General features: G+C 36.7%; 2 protein-coding genes and 1 long non-coding RNA gene across 3 annotated transcripts; 2 read left to right on the top strand and 1 right to left on the bottom strand.

Annotated features, from left to right (window-relative positions):
- The first annotated feature begins 69 nt into the window (after nucleotides 1-69).
- Nucleotides 70-16211, top strand: LOC107705809 (serine/threonine-protein phosphatase 6 regulatory subunit 2-like). The gene is made up of 23 exons (XM_016509282.1): nucleotides 70-302; nucleotides 3720-3851; nucleotides 5175-5446; nucleotides 6967-7153; nucleotides 7251-7388; nucleotides 8692-8757; nucleotides 8952-9064; nucleotides 9768-9881; nucleotides 9957-10083; nucleotides 10180-10332; nucleotides 11030-11221; nucleotides 11419-11483; nucleotides 11605-11720; nucleotides 11834-11919; nucleotides 12016-12113; nucleotides 13431-13482; nucleotides 13664-13791; nucleotides 13872-14026; nucleotides 14110-14272; nucleotides 14353-14426; nucleotides 15197-15398; nucleotides 15804-15893; nucleotides 15966-16211. The coding sequence occupies exons 3-23, from the start codon at nucleotides 5220-5222 to the stop codon at nucleotides 15991-15993; spliced, it is 2574 nt and encodes an 857-aa protein (XP_016364768.1). The 5' UTR covers nucleotides 70-302; nucleotides 3720-3851; nucleotides 5175-5219; the 3' UTR covers nucleotides 15994-16211.
- LOC107705811 (uncharacterized) lies at nucleotides 11047-24247 on the bottom strand. The gene is made up of 3 exons (XR_001636104.1): nucleotides 24005-24247; nucleotides 23322-23393; nucleotides 11047-11114 (listed from the first exon to the last, which is right to left on the bottom strand). It is a non-coding gene; the product is annotated as an uncharacterized LOC107705811 (long non-coding RNA).
- Nucleotides 20386-25759, top strand: LOC107705810 (MOB kinase activator 2-like). Its single transcript, XM_016509283.1, has 5 exons — nucleotides 20386-20887; nucleotides 23273-23424; nucleotides 24017-24113; nucleotides 24850-24974; nucleotides 25057-25759. Exons 1-5 carry the CDS (start codon nucleotides 20778-20780, stop codon nucleotides 25287-25289), a joined length of 717 nt encoding a protein of 238 aa, XP_016364769.1. The 5' UTR covers nucleotides 20386-20777; the 3' UTR covers nucleotides 25290-25759.
- Nucleotides 25760-26860: the final 1101 nt, after the last annotated feature.

Here is a 26860-nt window from a genome sequence, read left to right as displayed (position 1 = left end):
CACACTCTCTCTCTCTCTCTCTCTCTCTCTCTCTCTCTCTCTCTCTCTCTCTCTATGCGCGTCCGCGTCTCCTGGTCGGCCATTTTGACTGGAGAAATAATGTCAAAATCTCTTTCTGCTCACAGTTTAAAGCTCTGAAGGGGCCAGTGCTGAAGCAGGGCTGCGGAAGGAGGGAGGATATCGGGGGATCTATGGATGCAGGACGATGCATCGCCAATCAAACATCACATTTCCCCTCTGACAGCCTACAGAACAGCTCTGATCACAGATTGCTGTTTGTCTGACATCTCCAAGTGTTACTGGTAAGTTCACAGCAGTTTATTTGTTCATAGTAATGCTATTTATCGCCGTTTCAGTGCGTATATATTCTGGTCGATCGTCTCTTATGAACACAGCAGAACAGCGTTTATGACCTGCATATGGACTCACGTGACATATGAGCAATGATTAAATATACCATGATTATGTTAAACACAAATGCCTTTCACCTTGAAGTGTATGCTCATTTACTGTCTTCATTTACCCTGATATCAGACAAGACAGTACGTCGTAATATTGGCTTGACGTGCTATTTGGGCTCCGGAGTATGTTTACTTTTGTTTATGCAAACGAGCTTGATACGATTTGAAGGCTTTTGGGCAGTGGAGGCATTTATAATGCTTTGCCACATCCAGTAATCTGGCATGCAAATTCCCAGCGTTCTGATTGGTGTGTCGAGTCTCGCCTCTGCGTTCTGATTGGTGGATCACGGACAGTGACATTGAGCGAGGCCGCTGTGTGTCTGTCTGACATTGATCTTGAACGAGGGGTTTGATTTCGACTCGTTATCATTAAAACGTTTCGTGTGTAATTTAGTGAAATATAACATGGGAATGTTATATAATGTACAGTCTTCAGATTGTCACCGAATGCCTGTATTTCTGTCACACACGTCAGTGTGAGGCGTGGACTATATGATTTGATCACACACATGTTGATCTCTGCAGCATCACCAAACGCACGTGATTTCGGTTATTTAGTACGGTGCCCGGGAGGTGACATGGTCGGTTCACTTGTGGGAACGTGATAATATGTTGTGGCCACGAGATATTAATTCATGGGAACGTCATATTAACTCGTGGGAACGTGATATTATGTCGTGGCCTCGAGACGCTATGTTGAAATAAAAATTACTGTCACTTTTGATCAATTTAATGCTTCCTTGCTGCATAAAAGGATAAAAAAAATCTTTCTGACCCTACATTTTGGAATGGTAGATTATGTATAATATGGAGGTAGGGGATGTTCACAGAGTATTTTATTGGACAAAAATTTGTATTGTATGGTGCCCGCGAGGTGACATGGTCGGTTCACTTAGTGAATACGACATAATAACTTGTGGGAACGTGACAATATGTTGTGGCCACGAGATATTAATTCATGGGAACGTCATATTACCTCGTGGGAACGTGATGTCGTGGCCTCGAGACGCTATGTTGAGGGAACGACATATTTTTCTCGTGGCCACGAGTTTAATGCGTAAAACAAACCTGCGTGACCATAGCAACCCGGGGTTATCAAAAATGGATAAAATTTTTATTAACATTAAACATTTAATTTAATATTTGTATATTATCATTATTATATTAACTTATTAGGGCTATATTTTTATATTTATTGTTATATATGCTTATTTCCACTTTCAATTTGTGTATGGCTTTACCTAGTTAACATTTTGTATAATTATGCTAGCATTTGCTAGCCTACCATATATTTAGCAAATAAACGCCTGACAATTATGCCAATAAAGTTTTGACTTTATGATTGTATTTATGCCCACCTGTGATGATAAATGAGCGTGTTGTGTTATCATTTACAAATGAAACTACGTGAATGATTAATTCCTCAAGGAAACACTATAGTATTCATAATTATGGTCTATTAATTAGCCGAAATAAAATGAAATATATGTTAAATTTAAACTGCATTCCAGCAAAAATTCCAGTCAGCATAATCAAAGCTTTATTGGCATGTCTAGCATTTACAGTAGGCTATTATTTACAAAAGTATTCAGAAAGTTAAAGGGTTAGTTCACCCAAAAATTAAAATTTGCCCATAAATTACTCACCCTCAAGTCATCCTAGGTGTATATGACTTTCTTCTTTCAGACGAATCCAGTCAGAGTTATATTAAAAATGGTCTTTGATCTTTCAAGCTGTTTAATGCCACTCAGCGGGTGTTGCATGCATCAGTCCAAAAGCAGTAAAATAAAATGCTCCTAGGGTGAGTAATTTATGGGCTAATTTTCATTTTTGGGTGAGCTAACCCTTTAAGTAAAGTGATCGAAATGAAGGGAAAAAATTAATATAAACGAATATAAAAATATTACCAATAATAATAGGCTAATAATTAATAATTTCTATAATATAATAATTTCTTAATTCAAAATAAAATATTAATGAATCCATCTCTGATAACCCCGGGTTGCTATGGTCACGCAGGTTTGTTTACGCATTAAACTCGTGGCCACGAGAAAAATATGTCGTTCCCTCAACATAGCATCTCGAGGCCACGACATAATATCACGTTACCACGAGTTAATATGACGTTCCCTCAAAATAATATCTCGTGGCCACGACAAAACTAAGTGAACCGACCATGTCACCTCTCGGGCACCGTACTTTAGTATTTGCTCACTGGTGTTCATAATGTTAAAAACCTCACTTTGCCAGTTCTACACTATCTATCTGTCTGTCTGTCTGTCTGTCTATTCTATCGTTCTATCTTTCTATAGTTTTATCTATCGTTCTATCATTCTTCATTCTGTTGCTGTTTATTGTGCTATCTATCTGTCTATCTATCATCTCTGTCTACCTTGAAATATGTGATATATATAGTGCTGAAAAAGTCATAAAAATGAATAACAGTAAAACAATGGAGATTTCAATAATGCATATAATTTTTATAGTTATGCTCAGCTCTTGAGTGTCTGCTCAGTCTTTGTGAGTGTTTACTATATAAGTGTGTGTGTGTTGTAATAGATTTGGTGCAGTAATGGTCTGACACTGTTAGATATAGTTTAGTCTGGCAGCTGACCTCATATCCGCTGATTAATCCCATTAAAAGACTAAAAAGGAACATGCTGTCAGTGTGTGTGTGTGTGTGTGAACACCTTCATGTGCGTTTGAACAAGAGCTTATTCAGCCCGACTGTTAGTCGTATTACAGAACCGTAATTCTATCTGTCTATCTATCATCTCTGTCTACCTTGAAATATGTGATATATATAGTGCTGAAAAAGTCATAAAAATGAATAACAGTAAAACAATGGAGATTTCAATAATGCATATAATTTTTATAGTTATGCTCAGCTCTTGAGTGTCTGCTCAGTCTTTGTGAGTGTTTACTATATAAGTGTGTGTGTGTTGTAATAGATTTGGTGCAGTAATGGTCTGACACTGTTAGATATAGTTTAGTCTGGCAGCTGACCTCATATCCGTTGATTAATCCCATTAAAAGACTAAAAAGGAACATGCTGTCAGTGTGTGTGTGTGTGTGTGTGAACACCTTCATGTGCGTTTGAACAAGAGCTTATTCAGCCCGACTGTTAGTCGTATTACAGAACCGTAATGTGGCTTAATGAAGTGTGCATGGCATGCTTTCCTCAGCTCTCATCTGATGGACTGTTGTTCGTCTCACTGGTCTTAGACATGTCTTGATGACTTGTCTTTGTCCCTACAGGTGCCTGTGTTGTAATGTGAAGCAGCCTTGCGGATGGATGGGTTATATGACCACTGACCACTAGTCTAGTAAGCCAATGTGTGTAAACTGGTCTCTGCATCCCAACTAAGGACACACACCATCTGACTGAAGGTAATTTACTGCTTAACATTGTCTATGGGTGAATTATAAACAACACCAGCGTTATTATCATGACTTAAGTATTTTACACATAACACCGCCCTGCATCATGTTTGCTGAATGAAATCCAATACTTGTTTCCTACTAATTTTAAGGTGCTGATTCCAAAAATAGTGGCTGTTTTGCTCTAGCATGTCAGGCTTTCTTATAAAATATGATGCAATTTGTAGCATTTTTGTTATGGACAACCATTTGCAAGGAAGAAGTGTAGTTGTATTATCCTTTAACTAGCAGAAAAATTGCCACAAAGACATGATTTCTGTCTTAGTCTGATTCAGTTTAGAATTATTTGTTCAATTCCGAGCCAATTTTCACATGCATGAAAGATTCTGAAGACATTATTTTAAGCCTAATCCTAATTTCATGTTTAGAATTATGGCCAGTGACAAGAAAATGCAAACATGACCCAGATGTTTTCTGCTGCATCTGTGGATGTTTTACTACATCAAACAGCAACTGAAAATGACCGATTTAGTGAAAAACTAATTTATTTATAAACTTCTAAGTAAAGTTAGCCTATTTGACATTGAATGGAGTATTTGAATATATTTTCCACTCTTTTGCAGATTGTAAGTTCAATCATACATTTTAAATAATTATTTTGTCATTAAAACTGAAACCTTTGTGAACTAAAACATTTTTATATATATTTAAAATGTGAAAACTCTTCTGTTATTATGTGAAAGTTTTTATTGATGTTTTTAACTCTGTATCATCAAATTAGGCAATATTAGGCCTAAGACATTTTTGTTCATGATGCAGGGCTGTGTGGTAAACAATATCAGCAGTATTATTATGGTGATCAGCTTTAGTATTATACACATAATCCTATGCCATGTAATATTTGGTTTGAAGTCCAGGGACAGTCAAACCTGAAGGCAAATGAAATCAGATCAGCTAATAGTCTTTAAAGGGGTCATATGACCAAAGAGAAAGGAAAACTTGAAATCGCATCATATGACCCCTTTAATTGACTGATGCAATTGATTCTCAAACTGCTCATCAAGAGTTTAATTACAGCTGACTCGCTAATGTTTAATGGTTGCTGTATGTGCTGTTTTGAATATGTTTTATTTATACTGTAGGTGTTCATTTTACTGTGCATTATTTATGCATTGATCTCTTCTGGTGCATTATGCATTTTCTATATCGACGTTTTTGACTAACCAAGATTGTAGTGAATAAGTGGTGACCAGCGGCAAACCCTGTGAAACATCATCTCGCTTTGTTTTTCTGATATGCTTGAGTAACTCTCTCTCTCTCTTTCTGTCTCAGGCTCTCTCTCTCTCTCTCTCTCTCTTTCGTCTGTAAGCTGCAGTCATGTTCTGGAAGTTCGACCTGCACAACTCCTCTCAGATTGAGAAGCTCTTGGAGAAGGAGGACGTGACCCTACAGGAGCTGCTGGATGAAGAAGATGTGCTGCAAGAGTGCAAGGCCCAGAATCAGCGCCTTCTCCTCTTCCTCACTCGGGACAGCAGCATGCTGGAGCTCCTCAACCTCATCACGCACGAGCCCCCTGCTGACCGGGAGGAGAAACTGCGCTACAAGTGAGTGAAGAGACTGTCTGGATTATCAACACTTTCTGAGCAGCTCTAGAATAAAATGATTTCAAACTTTGTTTATGTGGTAAGTGCAATTTTATGCAGGCAGAGTAAGGATAGATGACTGAGGACGATGGCGAATGATTTGCAGATCCTCAGTACCACTGACAAACATATAATCTTGTAAAATGTGTGGCAAGTACTGCCGCTCCATAGTATAAACAGAGTATGCGCAATCGCGAATCTCGAAAGTGAAAGTGAAACTAAAAGTGATCGTGCATTCAAAAGCACGATGCTAGTTTCAATGCCAGGTATAATAGCGGCTCCCTGATGCCGAAATATGTAGTATAATTACCCAATTATATAACTGCGAGGAAAAATGTTGAAATATATATTTTCCTCCCATCTCGTATTTATTCTCTTTAGGGGTTCTGCCTACACATCATTTTCTTTCCGAACACGGTATTGGGATGCGGGGGGAATGCGGGGAGGGGGCTCAACATCATGATGTCTATCAGCCATCGGCGATGGACGATGACATCGTCTATCGGCCCAACCCTAGTCTGAATATTTAAGCAATATTTGGTCCAGTCTTATTTTTGTATTATTTACATGCAAAAAATATATTTAGCCATTTTTATTATGTTTTCGGTTTCTGTTCATTTTAATTCAAGTTTTTGCTTTTTAGTTTTGTTTTTATATTTTTTTTGCTTAATTTTTTTTAATTTCATTTATAGTAAGTTTACTTCTACTTAAACGTCTATTTTAAAATTTTAGTGTAAGTTTTTCAGTTGTATTTGTTTTATTTTATGATGTCTATCAGCCATCGGCGATGGACGATGACATCGTCTATCGGCCCAACCCTAGTCTGAATATTTAAGCAATATTTGGTCCAGTCTTATTTTTGTATTATTTACATGCAAAAAATATATTTAGCCATTTTTATTATGTTTTCGGTTTCTGTTCATTTTAATTCAAGTTTTTGCTTTTTAGTTTTGTTTTTATATTTTTTTTGCTTAATTTTTTTAAATTTCATTTATAGTAAGTTTACTTCTACTTAAACGTCTATTTTAAAATTTTAGTGCAAGTTTTTCAGTTGTATTTGTTTTATTTTATTTCAGCTTTATTTAAGTTACTGGAAACAATTAATAATAGTGTTAGTTAACGATAACAATACTGATTTGGCGTCTGGGAGTCATTAGACAGGCTTATTAAACAGTCATAATTTGACCATTAAACAACGATTTTTGGCCATATTGAGATTATCGGCTTGGCCGATTATTGCACTTGGATGATAAACAGTAGTGTTAACCCTATTTTGTCCATTCGCAAATTTACAGACAACCTTGTCAATGGATAACACACATTTTCAGTACCTAAATATCTTGTGAATTTTGAGTAAATGTGATATAAGATAAATGTAGATGCATTCTTTCATGTGCTGCCATTAAATTTGCATTGTATTTGCGATATATATCAATCATCCACTTGTCATATATTGTTCTTTCTCTCTGTCTCTCATGCAGGTATGCTAATGTAGCATGTGAGTTGTTGACATGCGATATGTCCCTCATCAATGATAAAGTTGGTGGAGACGAGTCTCTGATGAACACACTCTATAGTTTCCTAGAGCAGAAGTCAGCGCTGAATCCTCTACTGGCTTCCTTCTTCAGTAAGGCCTTCGGCAACCTCATCACCCGCAAGACAGAGCAGGTGCACAAACGCAGGTGTCTCTTTTTTTTTCTCATTTGAAAATCTGTTTTTCTGCAAATTTTCATTCAGCCTTTTGCTCTATTACATTATTTATCAGGTAATTGGTTTCCTAAAGAACAAGGAGGATTTCGTAGGGCAGGTGTTGAAACACTTGGACACGTCGGCCATGATGGATCTGGTGCTGCGTGTCATTAGCAGCGTGGAGCCCGTCTGTCTCAGACAGGAAGTGCTTACTGTGAGTGCACACGACCACCTGATTCATTATGTAGTGGCCACTTTGGCTCTGTAAAAAATAAACTCCCTTACACTTATTCTCTTATTCTGATGAAACAACATAAACGACCAAATTTTGATTGCAACATATAATCATCGTCTGTTTGATTACGTCATTAACTGAATGTTATCGTACATTTCTGCCATATGTATATCAATTTGACAGTCACCACTGATAAGCTACTACTAAATATATTGTAGAAACTTAATTTTATTGTATCGTGAAAAGCGCTATACAAATAAGCTTGAATTGAATTGAATTATTCTCTCACCGTTTATTTAATTTGTCTACTAACAATGTCCAATATTCATCACAGAAAAACTCATTCAAATTCAAAGTCATTAACACTTTCAGCACATCTCAGAAGATATAATGAGTTTAACAGTATACTCTGGTGGAAATCAGTGTTGGAAATGCAATTTTAGGCATTACTTGGGCTAATTTAATAGTGTTTTATACATCCTAAATAGACACTATTAAATCATCCTTTATATACTGTTTAAAAAATTAGATTTCTGTAAGATTTTTTTTAATGCTTTTCAAAGAAGCCTTTTATGCTTACCAAGGCTGCATTTATTTGATTGGAAAATACAGTAAAAACTGTAATACTGTGAAAGATTATTACAATTTAAAAGAATTGTTTTCTATTATAATGTAATTTATTCCTGTTATGCAAAGCTGAATTTTCAGCATCATTACTCCAGTCTTCAGTGTCACATGATCCTTCAGAAATCATTCTATAATATGCTGATTTACTGATCAGCAAGAAACATTTCTTATTATCAATGTTGTGCAAAACAGTTCAAAACAGTTGTGCTGCTTCAGATTTTTGTGGAAACCATGATACGTTTTATTTTTTCATGATTCCTTCATGAATACAAAGTTCAAAAGAACAGCATTTCTTAAAAAAACTTGTAGTATTTTTTCTGACTTCAAACATTTAATGGTAGTATACATAATATTTAAAGACTTGTTTAACTCATCGTAGTTAATTAGTAGAATAACTCGTATTTTAAATGTATTTATGCTGATTTTATATTTAAAGTGTGGGATGGGGGAAACAATCAAATCTGTACGCAGAAGTCATTAATTGAATGCATGGTGAAAAGTTTCCAAGACAATTTTAAGGTAACCTTAATGAAAAAAGAAAGATTTTAAATCTTTGTATTGAGTAAAAATCAACCCCTGGGATGTAAAAGTGCTCAAAACTAAAGAAATGCCTGTGTCTGTTTTTGTCTTGATGTTTCATGTCCTCTGTTGTCAGTGGCTGAATGAAGAGAGGCTGATCCAGAGACTCGTTGAGCTGATACACCCTCACAGCGACAGTGAGGTCAGTCACTGCAGTTTTACATCTTCACAACAAAGTTTAATACCTAGAGTGAAGCATTGATGAATAGTAGTGATGCTTGATCTTGGTACTGAAAAAGTCCTCATGCAACAAAAATGTTTAATTCCATCTTTCAAATATATATCAATAAATATGAATGAAGACCTATATTCATAAATGTGTTTGTGTGTTCACAGACGCAGTCGAACGCATCTCAGACGCTGTGTGACATCATCCGTCTGAGCAGAGATCAGGCCAGTCTGCTGCAGGAGACGTCAGAGACCGACCCTCTGCTCACAACGCTAGAGCTGTGAGTGTGTGTGTGTGTGTCGTCTCTTTCACTGCAAACTGTGCTTGGTCACGTTTCATGTCAGCTAGACGGTGTCTTGAAACTTTAGCTAGGAATAGTTCAGAAACCTTTCACCCAAAAATGAAAATTATCTGAAACCGTGCTCGTCTTCAGGCCTTCCGAGATGTAGATGAGTTTGTTTCTTCATTGGAACAGATTTGGAGAAATGTAGCATTACCTCACTTGCTCACCAATGAATCCTCTGCAGTGAATGGGTGCCGTCAGAATGAGAGTCCAAACAGCTGATAAAAACATCACAGTAATCCACACGACTAGTCTTGTGAATCCTCAAAATTTACCAACATATTTTATGTTTTGGACTGTTTTCGCTTGTTTTGTGCATATTTTTCTCCTGATTCAGATGAGACAACGTTTTTACTGAAGAAAACCATATTATGGATAGAGGACTTGCATTTTTCCTGAAAGTGATGGTTTGAAGTTAAAAACATCTAAATGATGGATTTGTTTATTACAAACACACAGCTTTTCACTTTCCAAAATGTTAATTGATGGACTGGAGTGGTGTGGATTACTTCTGTATTATTGTGATGGTTTTTAGCAGCTGTTTGGACTCTCATTCTGACGGCACCCATTCACTGCAGAGGATCCGCCGGTAAGCAAGTGATGGAAATCTAAATCTCGCTGCTATGCGTGTGTGTTTCAGACAGCAGAATGTCGAGGCACTATTGAAGAACATGTTTGAAGGGGAAAAGAGTGAAGTGTGCATTGTCAATGGAACTCAAGTTTTACTCACACTGTTGGAAACTCGTAGACCAGGGTGAGTAACACAAACACAAGACATATTTCATCTCGCATTCACTGTTACTAATGCGTGTGTGTTTGTGCGTAACAGTGTTGAGCAGGTGATTGACCTGTGCTCTCAGGGATTGGAAAAGTCTTACACTGTAAACAACAGCATTTTAATGGGCATCCAACCACATCTAAAGCACTTCCACCACCTTCTGTTAAACCCACCCAAGGTTGGTCTGTTCCTGCAGTTTTATCACAAGTCTTAAAAACAAAACGAAATCACTGAAAGATGTCATATTGAAGATGTTTCGACTCTCTGTGCTCAGAAATGTGTGATGTTGACCACGATGGGCGTTCTGGAGGAGCCGTTTGGCAACGCGCGACTGCATGCATCCAGACTGATGGCTGCTCTTCTGTACACCAGAGCTCCCAGAATCCACCTCGAGCTCTGCCAACTGAACATGATCAACCTGCTGCTGGTATTAGTCATTCTTAGTCTAGTCAACAAATAAATAAAATGTTTTCTTTCTTAGGTCCTATCATTTTTTTTTTATTTAAAATGTTATATTTGAATCTTTCTGGGTATTAAGACTCTTCAGACAGTATTTCCATGATAATGTTATTAGTTTCATTTTTGTGTTGTAAGAAATTATTTTATTTATTTATTTATTTATATATTTAAATCACACTACTGTTCAAAAGTTAGATTTTTTTATTTTTAAAGAAATAATACTTTTATTCAGCACGGACGCTTTAAATTAATCAAAAGTGACAGTAAAGATATTTGTTACAAAAAGTTACAAATGATTTATATTTCAAATAAATGTTGTTCTTTTGATCTTTCTATTTATCAGACAAGACAAAAAAAGTATCATGCTTTTTTCAAAAATTAAGCAGCACAACTGTTTTCAACATTGATAATAATGCGTCTTGAGCAGCAAATCAGCATATTAGAATGATTTCTGAAGGATCATGTGACTGAAGACTGGAGTAATGATGCTGAAAATTCAGCTTTGATCACAGGAATAAATGACGTTTTAGAATGTTACAGAAAATTTTCAACATTTTTTATTAAAATAAAAAAACAAAAAACTATTTTTGGTCAAACAAACACAGCCATGGTGAGCATAAGAGACTTCTTTCTTAAATGCTCTTTCTTTCTCAATTTCTCTATAGGATTTGTTTTTCAAATTCTCCTGGAATAACTTCCTACACATCCAAGTAGAGCATTGTGTCTCTGCCATCCTTAACCAGACGACACCTATCGGGAAAACACATGACAGTCCAGATCAGATTCAGCTGGAAACACAAGACACACAAAACTCAGACAAATCTGACATGTTCACATGCTGTGACATGATGAAGCATGTAAGTATGACCCTCACTTATTAATAGTGTATTTTTACATTTACTGTAAATTGTACATTTACAGTACATTTTTTGCTTGGAGTTTCACTTCTACACAAGTTATTCCATTTGTTCTGCCTACGGCATTAATTGTCAGAAATGAAAAGGCATCTTGTGAAATATGTGTACGTCATTGTGATATGATTGTGTGTGTGCAGCTGCTGAAGGACTGCAGGCTGGTTCAGAGGATTTTGGATGCTTGGGAGGAAAATGACAAAACACAGTAAGGACAAATATAAATATACGAGAGCTGTGTCAATACGTAAATATGCTGGTTGAGTATTTGTATATTATATTACATGTATAGTAATAAAAGCATCTGTCCGTGTGTGTGTGTGTTATAGGGAAGCTGGAGGCATGAGAAAAGGCTATATGGGTCATATGACCAGGATTGCAAACACAGTGGTGCAGAATGCAGAGAGAGAACAGGAACAGACCCAAATCGCACGGCTAATAAAAGGTAGCTGACTCACACACTGCAAATGTTTTTGGGTGGATTTGTGTGTGATTTACATATTATATTCTTATACACATTCTTTATCTTCAAATATTTGGTATGTCTGTGTATGACAGAGCTACCAGAGGACTATAAAGCACGCTGGGAGCAGTTTGTGAATGAAACGCTAACAGAAACTAACAAGAAGAACACAGCAGACCTGGTGAGATTTCACACAAAGACAATCGTAGGGAGTATTTTTACGTCAAAAATTACAATCTGCAAATCACCTTTAATAAGCATCTTGCTCTTAACACAGGTGTTCTCAGATTATCAGATCCAGCAAATGACGGCGAACTTTGTTGATCAGTTTGGACTGAATGACGATGAATTCGGAGACCATGACGGCAGCATCAGGTGATTCCCTGTACAAAGGTTTAGATTTAGAGATTGAATTATTAAATTAATCAGTAGTTAAATAATTGTTAATTATTAAAATATGTAAAAAATATCAAATTCATTTAGATGTACAATATAATTGTATAAAAATCCTTTTTCTTAAAGTGCCCGTTATGGGTAATGAAAGGTTCATATTTTGGTTTTTTTGGAGTCCCCAACAACAGGTTGACATGCATGCAAGGTCAAAAAACACTTTCGTTATCTTATAATATGCATTTATTTTTACCTTACAACCCTCTACGCACACCTTGGCTGTATGCAAGACTCTCGTTCTCTCTCTTTGCATGTGTGAGAAACACAGCAGGTAAAGCGACGGCGAGTCGTGCGCCTTCACACTAGTTTATGGTACATCAAATACAGGTGCTACATACTGCGCATCCATTGAGTACATGACATGATCCATTGAGCGCATCCAAATAGTACAGATCGCTTGACGGAGAGCGAAACTCTCAAGCGCTCAGTCAGCGTGTTTATCGAGTGAAAATATGTGTTGAACGCCTCTCACACACATACTGGCGTGTAAAATCTAAGAATTTATTAGCCAATGGCTAATGTTAGACATTATTTAGTCGCCCAGAGTAAGATTTAGTCGCATATGCGAGTGATTTACTCGCAATGTAGAGGGTTGCCTTACTTGCTCAACGACTCCCAAACGATTCGCTCAATGATGAATTTTTCCAAACCCCTCCTTTGCGTGGTGCTAATCTGCGGTGATTGGTCAATTTCATTTCCATATCATAATAAAAGCAGTGTTTGTGAGCGCAGTGCTGCTTTGTGTACAGCGTTACCGGAGAAACCGCTATTTTACTGCTCCAAAAGCGGCACCTAGTGGCAAAAAATGAATTTGCATTTTCATTCAGACGAATGCGAAAAGACCAACAAGTGGGCGGCAATATGCTAATGTTTCATGTTGACATAATGTTTCATTTTAAAAACAACTCGTTTCAATGATTCAGAGTCGAGACTTTCTTTTGAGAGACAATAACTTTATACACGGTGCACTTTCAGATTTAAAACTTTGCAGGATGTTTTCATTCACTTAGAGCTGTGTTACACACTGCATGAAAGGTAATTTTCAAAAATCCATAATGGGGTGCTTTAAATTATTGTTTACCTACAGTAAATCTACCATAATTAGAAAAACAAAAGGTTAACATTTGGTGCTTCATACAAACATGCAGTTACACAATGTCCTGCAATTTAATTTAATTGAATAATTATGTTTATTGATACAGGTTTAAATTTGTTTAAGTTCTGTGTCTGTTTTTCGTGCAGCGCCACGTTCGATCGAATCACAGAGATCAAATTTAACCTGGTGGATGAGGGGGTGAGTATTACCTAATGCCAATTCTTTGTTATTTGTTCTGTATTCTTATTAAGTTTAAGTTTATTAAGTCCCCCGCCCCATTTTGGGTTATAATATCATCCTTTCCATGTTTTTGTGTTTGCACTCTTTTAGCTTCCTTTCTCACTCTTGCTAACCCTTCCTGTTTTTTCTCATCTCTCAGGCGAGCTCTGCCATCTTTGAGACTCGCACAAAAGAGCGAATCCGGCCATTTGATGATGCTGAGGAGGAGGAAGACATTTGGGAGGATAAAGAAATCAACTATGCAACACAAGTGAAAGCCAGAAGCAGGTTCATAAAGCACACACACACACACACACACACACACACACATATTGACACACAAAACAGCCATTGCTCGTCTTCGTTAGGTTTGGACTGGTGACAAACGCTCAGAAGAGCGAGGCGGATGGTGGCTCTCGCAGACATCTGGAGTCACCTGACATGGAGTGGTTTCCAGAGACCAAACAAACTCAAGAAAATACCAAGAACCAGGAAATGGACAAGCAGTCCAGCGATCCGCAAAGTACGTTCACAGCTCACACACTCTAGATCTAGACAGCTGATCCAATATAATAACTGACTAGAAAGATGATTCTCACCCATCAGGTCCTGGATGGATAGCGAGTTTTGAAGACGACTTCAGCTGTCGGGATTTCACGAGTATCGTGATGGATACGGGCTCCAGTGTGTGGGGGAGCTCTACCGCCCAGCTCAGTGAGACGGAGGAGAAGGGATGGGCGACTTTCACAGACTTCCAGCCCTTCTGCTGGTGAGGGAGGACTGTGTTTGACTTGATATTGCATATTCATGTCATGTAGACACTGTGCTAAATGTTCTCATGTTCTGCAGTTCAGATGCAGGACCCAGATGCAGTTCACCTGTGGACTCGGAAAATTCAAACAAACCGAGCCAAAATGAAGAAAGTAAGTTGCTTACTTGCTTATACCATATCATTCCTCTTTATACTAATGCACAACAAATAAACATCCTGGCTTAACTATGTAATGTGTTACCAAACTTTTATAAGCATCTTTTCATTTTTGCAAAAAAAAATTTTTTTTTAAATAATAATAAAATTATGCAATATTTTAATTTAATAAATTATTTTCTCTATCTAAATGTTATTAGCTATATGAATATTTATTTCTATGTAAGATGCTTTTAAAAGTTTGGTGTTGTTAATAATATATATAATATATATATATAATATAATAAGATACTTTTGAATTTTGTTCTAAATGTACTTGAAATGGTACATTACTTAATTTATTAAATTGAAATATTACATATTTTTGTTAGTAGTAGTAATGCATTATTTATTATATGTAATAATTCATTATATGTGTATTTCATTTGAATTTTATCACTATAATTATTAATATTTAAATATTGTTGTTATATAAATAATAAATAAATTAATACATTTTCTCCCTCTAAATGCTGTTATCCATAAGAGTATTAATTTTCTATGCAAGATGCTTATAAAGGTTTGGTGTTATTAATTATTATTATTATTATTAGTATAATTAGTAATAATAATAATAATTATTGTTGTTGTTATTAGTATTTACCTTGTATATATTTTATAATAGTAGTAATATTTTTATTAGGTATTTACGGTACTTTTGATTGTTATTTGTTCTAAATGCTCTTGAAATGGTATCTTAACATCAGCTCATGTGTCTTGTGTAAGTTAAAAGCTCGTCAGCGTGTGTGTGGAATGTGTGTGGGGCGAGGAAGGCTCCGCTGGTGGCGTCTGACAGCAGTTCCAGTGAGTCAGACAGTGAGGAAGAGGAGGACCGAACCAACATCACAGAGAGTGTCGCCACAGCCAATGCCAAGGACAACGTTAAACTCAGTGTAGATGCAAAAAATGAGAAGGCAGTCTTCATCAGGTAAAACACGCTAATACACATTATTGCATTACATCTAACACCGTGTCTACACCGGACGCAAGCGGCGCGGCGTGACAAAATACGATAGAACTCATTATAATCAGTGATGCTGTCTACACTGGATGCGGCGCGGCGCGAAACGACAAATCCCCGACAGAAAACTGCTGCCGCGTTCTATTTACGACGTATTGACACAAATTTCAATGATTTTCAACGGTTGCTTTGTCGCGTCCGGTGTAGACAGACTTTAGCTGTTGCGGCGCGACACGACAACTGTCAAATCCGGTGTAGACCCGGTGTAAGCATTATTAAATTGTTTGCAGACAGATGTTAAAAATTTGCATATTGACTCAAAACATCTCAGAAAGCTTTATATACACAGTGATGTTCCTTCCACTCTTTCAGTGACACGAATGCCAGAGCAACAGGTGGCATGGCAACAGATGTCATAGCAACAGGAAGCATCCCTGGTACTCAGTCACCCAAGGAGCAGAAGTGAGTGTTTTTCCACTGGAAACTACTGGACATGTAGTTAAAGTGTCTAAATATAGCTGTCTCATTCTGCAAGGGTGACTCCAGTAGTAACGGCCCGTAACAGCGTTTCACCCGCCGCTCGTCTCCATCCCCATGACAGTTGTTACTCCACCCATCAAATGTTAAAGGCCGTGGCTTCCTGTTTTCAAACACGTTTCCTTTCCCTCTGGCATCTGCCGTTTTCATCGGTCTGCCGTATAGTTACATGGGTGCTTTTGGTTTGAGCATAAGCGGTACTCTAGTTGATCTCTGTCTTCCCTTAATGAAGACATCTTCACTGTTGGGAACACTGACCTTTGAACCCTGTGAGAGCGGCCCCACTACAGTCTGTGTGTGTGTTTTTTGAGTGTTGTGGAACTAGAATATAATGCACATCCACAGGTGAATTCTCATGTATGCGTAAATATGCTTGGTACATCTACAGGTGTGATTTATGGTGTTATTTTTATGTTTCTAAACATATTTTCCACTTAGAACAGACAAGAGATCAAGTCTGTGTGTATGATTGTGTGTGTGTGTGTGTGTGTGTGTGTGTTCTGTCTTGATCGATATCTCTGTTTGCTGTAGCCCTTGGGCCCAGTACTGATTTGATTTCAGTACTGATTTGTTTGCACTTATGTTTCCACAGCATTTATGTTTCCAGCTTCACCCGTCATCCACAAAACACACATATATGAGCAAAAATAACTGGGAGCAGGTCTCAATATTTCTGTTTTGTTTTAGGCTTTTGTTACATGAAAGTATTTTCCTCAGAATTGTGAGAAAAAGTGTTGAGATAAAAATTGCAAGATATAAACTCAGAATTGCAAGATGTAAAATTATAATTGCGAGATGTAAACTCGCAGTTCTGAGGGGGGGAAAAAATCTGAATTGTGAGGAAAAGTCAAAAAAAAAAATTTAATTCTGTGGAAGAAAGCTTCCATATAAAAGGGATAGTTCACCTAAAAGTAAAAATTTACTCATCATCATGTTGTTCCAAACATGAATGACTTTCTTCTAAAGAACACAAAAGAAGATATTTAATAGAATGTTCATGCTGCTCTTTTTCACAGAATGTAAGCGGCTGGTAATTTATACGGTCAAGTTTCAAAAAAGACAAAATAGAACCATAAAATTAGTCATTATGACTAAAAAATGGACTGAAATATTGTGGAACTGTTTGTGAAAAAGTTCCCTCAATCATAGCATTTAAATCTCATTTGCATTTATTTAGACTTGCTGCATCCTGATTGGTCAAAACACCAGAAAAAAATTACCTTATTTGCTTTAAACCTTGTGCATTGTGTTTTATAGCTGATTTGTTCATCTTCAGCAAATGATGATTTAAATTTTGTTGTTTCCTCACACAACGTTATCGAAAGACTTCGAGTCGTATAGACCAACGTCTCCTTTTATGTTCCATGAAGGAAAAAGGCATGTTGAGGGTGAGTAAATGATGAACTATCCCTTGTAACATGTTTATGTAAGTCCGTTTGATTCTTCATGTGTCTGTGGTTGGTATCAGAATGAACTCAGGTGAACGTTGTGTGTCTGAGCGAGTCCAAGAACCGAGGGTGCGTGTGCCTTGAAATATCAGACAATGACACATCAGTGTTTAACACGTGCACATGTATCTTTAATCACATCTTCCTATATCACTGTCAGGTCTTAGTAATAATTGTCGATGTGTATTCTTTACGATATGTACACTTAATATTATATTTTGTATGACTAATTACTAGCGAAACACTAGAACACTGCAGTGTCCATGTGAATCTAGAGAGATAGCAATAATAGTATGAATAATTTCTTGGGATTGTTTTCTTTTTTTATTAGTAATGTAGCTTTGAAATGTGCACACAAACTGTTTGGGAGAGCGAGTGTGTGTGAATGTTGAAAAGGCTCGGTGTGTTTTCAGTTTGTTTTTGCACTTTTAAAAACTTGATTTTGATACCAAATGCAATGGGATGTCAGTGGCGGTACGATAACGAGAGCCCTTGATCGGTGTTTGGTCCATGTGCATTTTTGAGTTTACAAGTCATTTGTGGTGTAGTTATAATTGCAGACGTTTGCACGTGCGAGTGTGTTTGTATTATGAGACTAAAGAGCGAGACCGGAGAGAAATGTCGACTGATCGGTACCAGGCGCTGTGCTTGAATGTAATTCATATTTATATGTTTATTTTTATTTTCTTATTAATCTTTTTTTTTTTTTTGCCAAATATTTTCTTTAATATTCCGTCTTTCTCCCGTTATGGATAACAGGGTTCTATTCTTTCCTCAAGGAAACTGAATTCTTTCTAATTTCTCATCGTTACTTCATATTTGTGGTTAAATTTAATTCAGCGCTTCAATACTGCCACTTAGTTGTGGCCTTTACTAGAAATAAAAGGTAAGACACTAATCCCCCTTTATCTCGTCTTCCGCGTACATTCAGGTCTGTATTAACCACTTTTTCTGTGTAATCTAGTCCAGGCATTTCCCCCCGATGTCTAGATGTCTAGTTGACCTGTCGGATACCGTAAACGGGTTTAGCGAGTTTTGCTGCGGTTAATGATTTGTCATTTGCTCCGATGCATTAGCAGAACATGAACGAGAAGGGAACTGAGTTTTTATCAAAACTGTGATGTAAGAATTGTGCTAATATAATGCCACAATTTGTGATTCTAATTCTCACATTCTTTCAGTTAGTTTCATATCCCCTTCTTCCACCACACCACCATAAAGATTTTATAGCTGAATAAATAGATGCATCACAACTTGCATTGTGAAATCCAGGTTTCTGTTGTTGGGTTATTTTCTTTTCAGCTCTTGTATGTCTTCATGTACCCAAAAACACAAACGCATACTGTACGTTATGAACTGGTACAATATTGTGTTATGTTCTGCCTTGAGCATCTGTCCATGGTGTGAAAGTGGAACACAGGTCTGTTGTCATTTAATCAAATGCCTTTTTAATGTATACTGATGCTGGTGGTTTCTTTTTATTTCCTTTTTTTGGTAAAATGCAATACTGTACCTGTTATCTGTTGTCAGAGTTAGGCTTTAAAATCAGATATCAAACAAATAAATATTTCAAATGGGTTTGCGTGTCAAATGTGTTAAGCCAAAACACCTTTTTTCTTTCCAAATGAATAAACTAAAGCTATGCACAATAATTAACTAGTTAGTACTAAAACATTGGTTTAAGGTCATTTTACAATGTATAGTTCATCTGGCTAGAATGGGGGTTGCAGATGATGAATGCAGTCTACATTAAGCAATGAAAATTTAACAAAAAAAAAAAAGTGTCAAAATTACAATATAATTGGGTGAACAAAGGTAAGGTAACACGTTACAAAAAGTTCAGATTAAATTGTTAGTTACTGCATTAACATTAACGATGAGCAATGCATTTGTTACAGTGTTTAACATTTGTTAATGGTCAATGGTCATTAACGGTTTATTGTTAACGTTAACACACTTCCATTAAATAATGTTAGCAGGTACAACTTGATTAATGTATTAGTAAATGGCCAACTTCATTAACTACTTTTAACTAATACTTCATTAAATATTTTTCATTGTTAGTTCATTGACTAATGCAGTTAATCTAGTTGTGACTTTATTGTAAATTGTTAACCAAAGGTACAGCCTATGTATAAACTGTGGGGGGAAAATGAATATAAATGTGCTAAAATAAAAACTTCATGTGCTTCACGTTCAATACAAGTGAAAATTTTAATTGTAATGTTCCTGTACTTTGGCAAATCAAGGCAAGTTTATTTATTATACAAATTTCTTACACATGAATCATTCAAAGATCGAGACAAAAAAACTTTTTAAAATCATTTAAAGATAATAATAAAATAAATGTTATAGAAAATTATGAATGTGATCTCAGATCTCAACCATTATATAGCCTTAAGTTTATTAATGACAAAATATATTAACATGTTAAATAAACCACGTCCATTATGCATTGCAAAACAATAACATAAGTATTATTCTGTAAATGTGTAAATTGTTGCAAAATGTTTAGCCATTCAGTGCCTGATTAACTGCAAAATTAATATAAGTCGGTAACACTATAATATGGTCTCGTTTGTAAATGCATTAGCTAACATTAACAATGAGTATATGAGAATATATTTTGTAGTTCATGGTTCAGGTTCAGAGTGGATTCACTAACACAACTTTTGATTTAAAAAAAAAAAACCTTAAGCAAGTAAATTTTGACACTAACCTATATTAATAAATGATGTGAAAGTATTGTTTATTGTTAGTACATGTTAACTAATTTTAATCAAATGAGAACTTATAAAGTGTTAACTTTATACAATTAATAGATTTTTAAATGTATTTTAAAATGTCTAAATGCAAGTTTGGGTACACCATACCTGATGATTTGCCTTATGTCATCATGAACATGAAACCAAAGGAATGAACAAAACTTCACGGAAAGTTCCATGACTGGGAATGACACCAATCCTGTGTGAAGTGCACTGAAAGTGAAAGTTCCCCTGGAGGCACAAAAGGGCGGTGCCCTCAGGTGAAAGGAGGCAGGGCAGCTTGGGGAAGTGGGTGTGGCTTTGAGTTTGTGTAAGAGAGTAAATATTTTTCACTACTGGTGGAACCTGTCCGTCTGCTTCACCGGAGACAAGGAGACTCAGCCTGAAGTGTAGGACGCACAAAGAACAGCGGAGAGAACACAAACACATTTACCAGCAAGAAACCAGAAAGAATGCTGGACGGAGCAACAGTCTGGACGTAGACCAGGATTGGACATCATGTAGATGAAAACGGCATGCAGTGTGTTTGTTTACGTGACGGGTTCATCGGTGTGTTTAATGTCTGAATGAGGCGTGTGTGTTTCTGAGGGCCTTTAATGGGTAGAAGCATCCTGGATATGGGGGGATGTCAGAGTTACAGCAGCTCTGATGAAGAGGATGTCAGCGCTCTGAAGGCAAACTACACCAATGTCAGCCTGTTCAAAGTGTGAGTATATACTGCACCTACGCACACTAGATAGGCAGTAAAATAAGGAATGCATACATCAGACAAATGTCTGCTGAAGAGATAAGCGCCATGCATATCTTCAGAGAGAGAGAGAATGTGTGTAAGCATATAAGTAGTTTCAGTTGGGCTTTGTGTTGGAAAAATCCTGAAAGTCAAAGGAAACTTCCACAAGTCCATGTGTGTTTGTGTGTGAAAACATGGACTCTCTGCACAAGGGTTTATGGGTAAACACACCTCCCGCGGCCTGTGTATTTACATTCCGCACACCCGTGCATGAGTGCAACTGGTCATTTTGAAGAAAAAATGCATTGCTTGATTAGAAAATGTTGTCTAAAACCAACACTTTATCCTTCATTTAACATGAAATAGGCATATGTATTTTCATATGTAATAATACAGTTACATGGTACTCGCATACCATGATATTACATACACAAAAAAAGCACGGTATGTGCATTATAAATACCATTGTACTTGTATGTACTTTTGTAGGTCAGTCACTTCTAAATTAGAAATACATGGCTCTTTTACTTGTTAATATTTTAAGCTGCTGTATCTAACGTGACCTTTATCTAATAGAATCTAACCTCACATCAAGGAAATGCTAACTATAATACTAACTAACCATTCAAATTGTTTGTTTTTTTGAGTTTCCTATTAAACAAACATGAAGTTACACAAGTTATTTATAATTTATGACTACAGCCATAATATGTATATATATATATATATATTATACATTAAAAGTGACCATATTTACTTAATACTGGCATCTATATTTCTTTTTAAAAAATACTAAAAAAACATTACATCTCCTCAAGTGTCCATTAAAGGCATGGTAAACAAAGTATTTCAGCACAGTGATGAGATGTGCTGCAGGTGATGCCTGAAGGATCTTGCTGAAAAATACCTCTCATCAGAGTGGCTGATTTAGATGAAATCATGCGATAATGCAACAGGGTGTGATGAGAATCTCATCAGTTTTAAAAAGGTGATTCTTACATCAGTAGGTAATGAGCAAAAAGCTGAACCACTGTGTGCAATAGACAAAAATGCAATAACATTTGAACATTGCATAAGTATCCAGGGGCCTCATTTATAAAACGTGCGTATGCACAGATTTGATCGTAGAGTGTGCGTACGCAAAAATCCACGGCAACGTTCATATTTATAAAAACGGTCTTTGACGTGGAAAAGAGCTTAGCGCCACGTCAGGGTCTGAGCAGACGTACGCACTTTTGTTTGCCTGAGTTTTGGAAATATAAGCCATTCTTGCCGCTTGTAAAAGATTTGGACATTGTCAGGTGCTCTTTTATAAGTCAAGGACATTAATTAGACATTGTTTACAGGGCGGAGATCTGAAACGGTTCAGCTGCGCACAATTTCAAGATCATTGCAATTTATAGATTTCACATCTAAAAGAGAGGCGTACGCACGTTTTCTGTGCGTACTTTGAAAAATGATCGTAAAATCAAATGTATGATTCTATCTACGCAGTATTTTATAAATGAGGCCCCAGGTGTTTTTGGACAACCATATGGCAGATATTCCACCTCACAGCCTGTTTTAATCAGTCAGGTCAAGGCCACCGTCTCAAACCTCCCACCACACACAAACACACTCCATCAGTTATTTTAAGGCTAAATTCAGAGGTCTGTTTTCTCTGCATTCACACACTCAGTGCGCTCCGACCAGGCCAGCGTGTGTGTGGTTTTTCTCATTTGCATGAATGAAAATTAGCGCTGTCTACAGTAGAAAGCAGCACTCTTTCCAATAAGAATGTGCTGATTGCTCACTAATGCCGTCGGAAAACACAACCTCCTTCAGCACATACAGTAATCAACCAGCCCCATGTGCACACATGACAAACTAAACCAAACTAAATCCCTGTGTGTCCTTGTGTAACTGTTTGCTATTTGCTCAACAGCATAACTATTTGAACACAAATTAACTAGCAGAAAAGCTCACTGCAAAAGAATTTCACATTTCCCATCGCAAAGCCAGTCAGGCACATACTGCAGCTAAATATCAGCACATTTCAAATGAGATTTATTTATGCATTTCCCCTCTTCTCCAGCTTGCTGCTTAATCTAGTTGTCAAATAAACCTGGCATTGTATATTACAAATATTGTTGGCTCCTTAATGAATTGCTTTTTTTCCCTTTTTTGTAAGTCACTTTGGATAAAAGCATCTACTAAATTCATAAATGTTTAAAATGACTCTATTTGACCCTCCATTCCTGGTCATATTGTGCACAAGTGATTAGTGTAAATGTATGTATATAAAAAGAGCTTTTATCAAAATGTAATAAATTTCTCTGCTGTGGATTCTCAGAGTATTCTGTTGACTGTGTGTGTTGACAGAAAGAGTAACAGTCTACATATAGTCCCGTCTGCTGCAGTCAAACCTTACCTGAAAGATCATTTCCTGTCCAGACGCATCACTGATCTCGACCTCCTGACCCTCTCTGCCCTGCCGCACGGCCTCGACCAGCAGGAGTGGATAGCAACAAACAGTGAGTATTCAAACACACAAACAAAATAGAAAAAATTAATGCCAGAAACAACCATATTAAAATTAATTAAAACTAATATTTTGGAAAAAAAATGTGTGTGTGTGTGTGTGTGTATATATATATATATATATATAGTAAATTAAATACACACACACACACACACGAGTCAGAGTGCACATAATGCCAGTTAAACACCCAGTGATTAAAAAATGACATTTAAAAGTGTCATCTGAGTGAGCAATTCAGGGATGAAACAATACACTAGAGACGGAAACATGTCAAATATTTTCAACATATGTATAATTTTCAGAAACACGTAAAGGAATGATGGGAATGTGTTGGGCTTGGCTCACATATCTAGACATTTAAATAAAGGCTGGTCTGTAGCTTCACTTATTCTGACCTGAAAGCACCCACTTAAAATAAAAAACAAAATACACAACAAAAATAGTATGTACTACAAAGAAAAAACAGTTTGAGACAAAAGCCATTTTTGTTTGCACTATGCATCAGATAGTTTTGGCAGAGGTCTGTGGGTTTGTTAGGCTCTGTTTGTGTAATGTGTGTTAACTCATCTTACCATCTCTTCCAGCGGTGTCGTTTTTCCAGCACATAACCCTCTTCTTCAGCACTCTGTCTGATAGTTGCTCCATGACCACGTGTCCGGCAGCCAAGAGCTCAGGAAACATGTGAGCAGAACAAACACACTTCATTACAGCTAGATAAAAGAGACTAAATTCACAGCTTGAATACAGGCAAAAAAAAAATGTGGCATATGTACACCTTACCAAATATTGCCAGCAGTTTATTATGGTTAACAATACAGTATCACAACATTTTACAGTAGTAGCTCTGTAGTCAATATGGTGTTTAGATGAAAACTACACTGTAAGACAAAGACAGGATTAAATAAACTACAATAAAAAAAATGTATGAAACACTGAAGGTAATATATATATATATATATTTATATATATATATAGATAGATAGATAGTAGTTAGTAGTATTTGTGGTTGTTATTGCTGGTTTATTTTAATATGATTTGCATGGATACAGATATGAATGCAGATATCAACACCCAATGATGACAATCAGCATGTGATTTTAAATAAAATTATTTAAAAAAAAATCCCAAAACCATCATTACATAGCAAGTAGCTTTGTTGTCACATAACAAACAACAGCAGTAACAGCAAAAACACCAAGATGCAACTGTATAATTAATTCATGCTGCAGCACTATTACGGTAAATATACAAGAGATTATTCTGATAACACAGATCATTATAGTGATTCTACATGTTAATCACAGAATATAGTAATTTAATAATCATCGGCTGCAGAAATAGTATCTAAATAATCTAAGTAATCTAAAATATTGCATGGTTACAATTGCAATTTTGTGTCATTTGTTTGCCTTTTCAGTTTGTATGAATGGACAGACGATCAGGGGAAGAAACTGAAGTGTTCAGCTCCGATCTACATCGACTACGCCTTGTCCTACATTCAGGAGATTCTCACAGATGAGCGTGTGTTTCCCACCAAGGCCGGTATGAGGTTCTCACAATCAGAATTTGCCTTAGTCTAACGAGCTGAAAATGATCAGAAGTGACTGTGTATGTGTGTGTTTAGGTTCAGCGTTCCCTTCTGGATTCATGTTCCTGATACAGAAGATCTTTGTGATGCTCTTCCGCACGCTGGCTCACCTGTTCAGCGTTCACTACCAGGACGCCATCGCCGTGGAGTTACACCCGCAGCTCAACACGCTCTTCACACACTTCATCACCTTCAGCCACACGTTCAGACTGCTGGAGCCTTCAGAGACGGCGCCGATCGACGAGCTCATCGCCGTGCTCACACACTGACACACAAACACACAGAAACACAAGGAATATACATGTGAGGTCTTCACAAAAAGGCACAGCATGAGCCCGTGAATCATAAAATTCACAAATGAGACACTCTGTAGCTTTGGCATCTAATGGACACGTACAAGTGAAGACCACGAGACTGTAAGTCCACATCAAGTGCACTATTTAGAACAGTTCCTTTTTGATGTTACATGAAGAATCCCTTTGATGTTTTGACCCAGTAGAATTAGAATGTGTCAACCAACTTCAGACTGAGCTCTGATTGGACAGCGCAGACGGCCCCGCCTATAAGCGGTTTTTCAGTGCCAACCGTGAACGTGGGCAATTTTCTTTTGGTCAGTGGCCACACGGCCTTTCAACAAGATGCAATTCTTAGGAATCTGGGAGCACTGGGAGCTTTCAACTGTACTTTGCAATTTATGGCAGCATTCCCTCTTGGTGTGTTTGTCTGCCACACTGAATGACTTCTGAATGAAGCCTCACTGAATGAAAAAACATCAATCAAAAGTTTGTGGTCACTATTTTTTCCCCCTGAAAGAAATTACTACTTTTACTCATCAAGGATGCATTAAATTGATCAAAAGTGAGTCGTTATAGTAAATACATTTATAATGTTACAAAAGATTTGTTTCAAATAAATGTTGTACTTATTCTATTCATCAAAGGATCATGAAAAAAATTTATCACAGTTTCCACAAACATATTAAGTAGCACTGTTTTCAACATTGATAAAATAATATGGTTGCTGAAACATCAGCTTTGCCTCAGGAATGACATTTTAAAATATTTTGAAATACAAAACATATTAAATTGTAATAATATTTCAAAATATTAGTTTTCATTTATTTTCGATCAAATAAATGCAGCTGTGGTGGGCACAAGAGACTTCTTTCACAAGCATTAGAAATCTTACCGACCTCAAACTTTTGAACTGTGTATTTTTGAATGAATAACAAACACTACATCATGTCCTAATCAGATGCGACGCGATAATACGACAAAAGAAAAGATTTTCCCTTGTTTTCCCGAGTTTTTATCCAAACCAGTCGCGACCGTGACAACGGCGCAGGTCCGACGCAGAAGTATTAAACACAGCTGGAGAATTGCAGAAAATAGTTGAGTCTCAGGGTCAGAAAAGAAGTATTAAAAAAAAAAAAAAAAAATCAACGTTTATCGATCACGTGACTCCAATTTCTGTAGCTCCGCCCATTGTGAAATCTCATTGGTCTAAAATCCCTCTGCACATACCTGAATATTAATCAAAATGTCCTGATTGGCCGCGTGGCATCATCGTTTTTTTATTATTGAGAACAGACAGAAGAGCGACGAAGTCGCATCCCGTCGTGTCTGTTTAGGACGTGCTGTGAGAAAGGGAATTAAAAATGCCTGGGCTGCTGCCTACACCACTACTGAGGTACTATATCATGGGAAATTGTTCCGTATCATTCACAAACGTCATTTCACACACCATTTTTTCTGACTTGGAACATAATCACAATGACTAACGTTTTTATACTGTCTATGGTTAATTCACACAAAACACCTTTAGAAAGATACTGTGATAG

The sequence above is a fragment of the Sinocyclocheilus rhinocerous genome, unplaced genomic scaffold (genome assembly GCF_001515625.1).
Source record: "Sinocyclocheilus rhinocerous isolate Xijiao unplaced genomic scaffold, SAMN03320098_v1.1 scaffold834, whole genome shotgun sequence".
Taxonomy (NCBI): domain Eukaryota; kingdom Metazoa; phylum Chordata; class Actinopteri; order Cypriniformes; family Cyprinidae; genus Sinocyclocheilus; species Sinocyclocheilus rhinocerous.
This window is presented reverse-complemented; position numbering and strand designations above follow the sequence as displayed.